Source organism: Microtus ochrogaster, chromosome 8 (genome assembly GCF_000317375.1).
Source record: "Microtus ochrogaster isolate Prairie Vole_2 chromosome 8, MicOch1.0, whole genome shotgun sequence".
In the NCBI taxonomy this organism is placed as follows: Eukaryota; Metazoa; Chordata; class Mammalia; order Rodentia; family Cricetidae; genus Microtus; species Microtus ochrogaster.
Genome location: NC_022015.1, coordinates 54,301,660 through 54,307,659, shown reverse-complemented (window position 1 = coordinate 54,307,659; position 6,000 = coordinate 54,301,660). Strand labels below are relative to the sequence as shown.

The 6,000-nt window shown below is 46.6% G+C and overlaps 1 protein-coding gene across 1 annotated transcript in view; it reads left to right on the top strand.

Moving 5' to 3' along the window:
- The first annotated feature begins 551 nt into the window (after positions 1-551).
- Pgm5 (phosphoglucomutase 5) overlaps positions 552-6,000 on the top strand; it is a 162,355-nt gene continuing 156,906 nt past the window's right edge. The window contains exon 1 of the mRNA XM_005352084.2: positions 552-867. Within this exon, the coding sequence (XP_005352141.1) occupies positions 607-867 (261 nt within the window). The 5' untranslated portion in view covers positions 552-606. The remainder of the gene's footprint in view (positions 868-6,000) is intronic.

Below are 6,000 nucleotides of genomic sequence, written 5' to 3'. Positions count from 1 at the left end.
CCAGTTTCACCTCTGGCAGAGCCTAACAATTCTCAGCTCTCCTTTCCAGGGTTATTTTTGGCTAGGACTGTTCTGATGGCAAAAGGTTTCAGCCCCCTCCCACCTCCCGCTCTGTCCTTACTAGGGAGAGAAACTGGTGCTTGAGTTAAGCTGCCCTCAGGGTGTGGGGAGAGAGGGCTGCGGGCAGGAGGGGACCTGGGGTAGACCCGACTCCAGTATTAGGCTATCTTCTAGAGAGTGTGCTTAGATGGGGAGCAGCTGGAGGGCTGAGTCTGGAGCTGGACTGAAGGTGTAGTTGGGGACGCAGTAGCTGGCCTTGGAGTCCAGCTTTTGGGACACTAGGAAAGTCAGGCCAACTGAGGAAAGAAACCCAGGACAGCTGGGCGATCCTCTGGGAAGAAGCTGGGCCGCGGAAAACTTTATCTGAAAGTGGAGGCTGACTCCATTCCGGGGCATCGAGGGGACCCGCAGGGAGCAGCGGTGGGAGGGCGGGGAGGGGCGGGGAGGGAGCAAGGCGGAGCCCAGAGTGAGTCTAGGCGGTGGGGGCCGGGCGGGCAGCAGATCCCCGAGGCTCCTGCAGCCGCCGCAGGACCGGCCAGCGGCGCCATGGAGGGGAGCCCCATCCCGGTGCTGACAGTGCCCACGGCACCCTACGAGGACCAGCGGCCAACCGGCGGTGGCGGGCTGCGGCGACCCACGGTGCTTTTCGAGGGTCAGCGCAACTACCTGCCCAACTTCATCCAAAGTGTGCTGTCGTCCATTGACCTGCGCGACCGCCAGGGTTGTACTATGGTGGTGGGCAGCGACGGCAGGTACTTCAGCAGGACGGCCACCGAGATCGTGGTGCAGATGGCTGCCGCCAACGGGGTGAGTGACTCTCACGCCCCGTTTTGCGGTCCCTGTGCCCGGGGCCACCTCCCTAGTGCTCTATTCAGCTTCCTACACCAGCACACTGGCAGCCACTAGGCACACTTGGGACACTGACCTTAAAGGGGGCTGTTCTGAAAGTCCTGGGACTGAAATCTTGTATTTCTCCCTCACCTGTTCTACTTTATTCTGTATTTCCTTCCTCGCCCATTTTCCACTCCATCCCAGCTCTGGGTTTCCAGTATTCTCCCAACCTAAAAGTTAGTAGCCTTCCTCCCCTCACAGACATGAGGACTTCCCACCCCGGTGTTGTTTTATTATTATTATTATTATTATTAATAATAATTATTATTATTCACGATCCTCTTCCAAATCTTAGCTGTCAAACTTAACAAATACCTGCACGCACATTGAACTGGTGAGCTATTTGCCTGGAGATGGCTAAATTACTTTAGCTCCATGGTCCTTTAGTGACTACTTTGGGACAGGAAGGGGGTGAATGGCTTGGGAGCATTGCAGCCTGGCCTCTCAGTTCCCAGGAGGCATATCTCCAAAGGGTATCGCAGTTCCCAACTTCTCTCGGAAGATGCTTTTGGCGTGTGACAAGGCAGGCCTCTTCCAACTCAACGCACCTTCATTTCCTCTTCCTTCTCCCAAGACCTCTGCCGTTTTCTTCTGGGCAACTTGATTTCTCTGACTTGGAGTTTCTTGCCTTCTGCTCCCTCTTCCTTATCCTACAGACAGAAGCACATTGCGGTGAATCCTCCCTGCTCTCCCCACTTTGTTCCACCTTATCCCCAAATACAGCTACCAAAACTTGAAACTACCAAACTTTAGGGGGTCTTTGAATTATCCGTAGGAAACATGGCTTTAAAACATTATCTGACCCTGATTAAACACGACCAGATTCACACCGGTGAAACTTTCCCTTGAGTGGAATCCCTTGCCGATGTACAGAGTTAAACATCTTTAAAAGTGAAACTGGATAATTACCTGTGGTGTGGATTCTGGCCATCCCACAGCTCCCTGCGCCCTCAGTTCTTCTTAGTGTTTCTTTAGAGATGCCCGTGGTCCATGTTTCAGGTTTTCTCCCGTGACTGTCTCTTCTCAGTGTTTTAGCCTTGGAATAGGGGGGGGGGAAGATGCTTTGTGAGATTTTTGTTGTTGTTGTTGCTGTGTATGTGTGTGTGTGTGTGTAATATCCAAAAACCATTTGGGGGAAGCGGGACCAGATAAATTCCAGACTGGCATTTGTCTTTGGCTCTTCACCTACGATTGATGAATCTTGGCTGGAGGCTGGGGTTGGCGAGAGGTCGACAAATGCTCGTTCCCTCCTGTCTGACAAGAGTTATTCCTGGGAATGATGGGAGGATAATGAGCCCCGAGAGAGCTCTGACAGCGTTCACCCCCTCCCTCCACGCCCTAGTTTGTCAGGGGGTAGGAGAAGCCTATCCAGGATTTACTGTGGGCCAGAATATTTGTTAAGAGAGTTGTTGATTTGCATTCCAAGCACTGACTTGGAGCAGCCTCCTCTTCATCTTCTCATCTTTTGGGAGACTTGTTCTGAAGTGAATAGTCAGATGGTTGACTCTGGAAGAGATGTAGTTTGGCAGGGGTAGAAAAATCACAAGCACTATAACTCCTTGTGTGGTTGGGGATGTGATTGAGGAACTCACTTGTCTTCTAACCCACATGCTGTGTTAGGCTGAGCGGGTGACCAACCTGGAGTCCTAAAACCTTTAAACAGATTCCTGACTGGACATTCATAAACAGGATACAATAATAACAGAAATTAGCATTTATTCTTGCCAAATAGGGGAATCTGATTATCAAGTGGCCTGTCGTTCCTTCACCTGAAAATGTCTGGTTTTGATTAAAAAGTTAATGTGGTGGTTTGAATAAGAACGGTCCCCATAGGCTCATGTATTTGAATGCCCAGTCATCTGGAAGTGGCACTGTTTGAGAAGGATTAGAAGGTGTGGCCTTGTTGGAGTAGGTGTGGTTTTGTTGGAGGGAGTGTGTCACTGGGGGTGGGATTTGAGGTTTCAAAAGCCTAGGCCAGGTCCAGTCTCTCTCTCCCTGCTCCCTGTATTAGGATGTAGAACGCTCACTACTATTCCAGCACCATGTCTGCCTGTATACTTCCATGCTCCCCGCTATGCTGACAAGGGACTAAGCCTCTGAAACTGTAAGCAAGCACCCAATTAAATACTTTCTTTGATAAGAGTTGCCATGGTCATGGTGTCTCTTCACGGCAGTAGAACACTGACTGAGACAGTTGAGTTTATAAGGAACTTTTCTGAGAAAAGCTGTACTTGGTATTTGGTAATATACTTGCTGGAGAAGAACAGAACTCTGAAATTTCTAAATGGTGAACAAATTGCATATATTTTACTAGTTCATCAAGCTTCAAACTGACGTATTTCACACTACTAAGTGTATAATTTGAGATTTGAACATTTCTTGGATAAAATTATGAGTGTGGAGTCAGAAAGATGGCGTAGCAGGTAAAGGTTCTTGCCTCTGATAACTGGAACTCACGTGGCAGAAGAGAACAGACTACTGCAAATTGTCCTCTGACTTCCACATGTGAATTATGATATGTATGTACATGTGTGCATACACATATATGATAAATAAGTGTAAAAATTAAACATTATGGTTGGGATAGTGCATGCCTGTACTCTCACACATCCACATTGCACACATACATGTATGTACATAAAATAAACTTTAAAAAATTTTAAAATTTATGAAAATCTCCAGCTTTCAGAAAAGCCAAGACAGAATAGGTCCTTGTTGTGTTTGTGTCGTTCTTTTTGGCTTTAGTATTTACATTTTCTTAAGAAAACTAGCATTTGTATGTATGGATCTTAAGTATGGATCTCTTTTTTTTTTTTTTAAAGGAGCCTTTCCCACATACTTATAACTCTGCATTTGGGTTGAGTTAACTCTGTTGTTTTGAAATTCTTTTATGGGAGATTTATTCAAACCAAGTTCTCCTAATCAAGGAATAAACATTGCATTTGGTAACTTAGGTCAATTTTTAAACTACAAAATACTGTCTCCAGCCTGCCTGTCTATGAAACTGATTTGCCAAAGACTCAGACCAGTTGCCTTATAGACTGTTTCTTCTGGGCTCTTAAAATGTATTTTTAGGGTGCCATGTCACTTTTTGTTCTGCCTCGTGTTGACTGGACATTGGTTCTGAAGACCTAGCGTAGTCCGTGTGCATTGCTGTCATGAAATGTCATGAAATGTCTATTGTGTACACAACAGAAACTCATTGAAGGCAATTCCAGAGGCTAAAAGTCCAAGGTCAAAGCTCTGGTTATCTTGGTGTCTGGCTCACAGAATTGTGCTTTCTTACAGTGGCTTCATGCAGTGGGAGGGCCTAGCTATTTCTTGAGCTCTCTTTTATTAAGGGCACTAAATGCCAATCATGATGACTCCATCCTCACCACCTAAACCCTTCCTGGATGCCTTACCTCCAACTGTCACCTTGGGCTTAGGATTTTGATGCATGAATTTTGGGGGCTATGAGCATCCAGTCCTTTTGAAAGCTTAATCAATTCAGTTTTAACTTACTTTTTAATAAAAGTATTTCAAAGCTTGGTGTGGCCATGCATGCCTCTGATGCCATCTCTGGTAAGAGGATTATGAGTTTGATGTCCACTTGGTAAAGCAAGAAAAGCCATGGTTAATTCAGTGTCTTCATTTTTCCAAACTCTAGATTTTTCCTCTGCTCCTTCTTCCATGCCCTACAGGTTTTGGTCTATTTACTCAGTCTCCCCACTCTCACCCCTCACCCCATCTCAGCAGCACATCAAATGCAACAATCAACACTTGGTGGGGGGGCTCTGAATTATATGCATCTTGTGAAGTACAAGCTGCGTGGTCTCAGTATTAGTGACAGTTGAAGGACAGCAGAGTCCCGGTGGTCACTGTTTCTGTGCCACACTGGTCCTTCCTCGGTTCTGGTCAGCTGCGGGCTCAACTTTAGACTATGTGCATGCTTGGTTTCCTATCAGCCTTTACCCAGTGGCTTTACGATCACTTATGATGGTCTCTTAAACTAGTTTGTTGGCGGTTTCAAAATAGTGTTAACGTGTATGTGTGTGATGTATGCCATAGCATGTGTTAAAATATAAAGTGTTAACGTGCATGTGTGTGATGTATGCCATAGCATGTTCTAGGTCAGAGAACAACTTTTGGGAGTTGTTTTTCTGCTGTCATGTGGGTCCTGGCAATGGAATTCAAGATGTCAGGTTTGGCAGCTGATGCCTTTACCTGTTTAGCCATTTCCTCAGCCCCGTGTCTTGCTTTTCACATGGGTACTGGGATTGAGCTCAGGTGTTCATGTTTGCAGTGCAAGCACTTACCTTGTGTCCTCTCCCCAGCCTTTGGGGCATTCTTTTATAAACTGGATATTGTCCTCACGACTGGGTTTCTTAGTTACTGCTCCTGGAAAGGAGACACTTTGTTTCTTTCTTTTTCCCACCTCCAACTTTGAAGTAGGGATTTGAGGAAATAGCCCATCTCCACAACAGAATTTCATGACAACTGAACAAGTAAGTTTTCTGCTTGGTCTGGCTTAGGCGTGTCTCTGGCTAGCTCCCTTAACTTAAGTTACCCTGTCTCAGGGCCTTTTACTTTCTTTCCATATGTCATACTTTCATTGCTTCTCCTATCACTCTGGCTGACAGTAGCTGCCTGGCTTCTTGTCCCAGGCATTGTGCTTGCGTGTGCGTTCTCTCTCTCTCTCTCTCTCTCTCTCTCTCTCTCTCTCTCTCCTCCTCCTCCTTCCTCTCGCTTTTCCTTCTCATGCTAAGTTTCTCCTCCTATTTAGTCTCTCTGCCTAGCAGCTCCACCTGTTCTTTCTCCTGCCCAGCTGTTGGCCATTCAGAAGCCACAGGCAGGCAAGGTGAAAAAAAAATGCAGCCCATCATTTCCTAATTAAACAAATGCAGCATAAATGTAAGGCACACACCTTTACACAGCTAAAGGGCTTAATCCCAAGAAGGTGGACACCCCAGGACTCGAACATTTCTCCCAAAGCCCATCAACCCACAGCTCGTTCTCTCTGCATGTCTGCCTTTGGGGGACATCGCAGCTTCAGACCGCAACATGTTT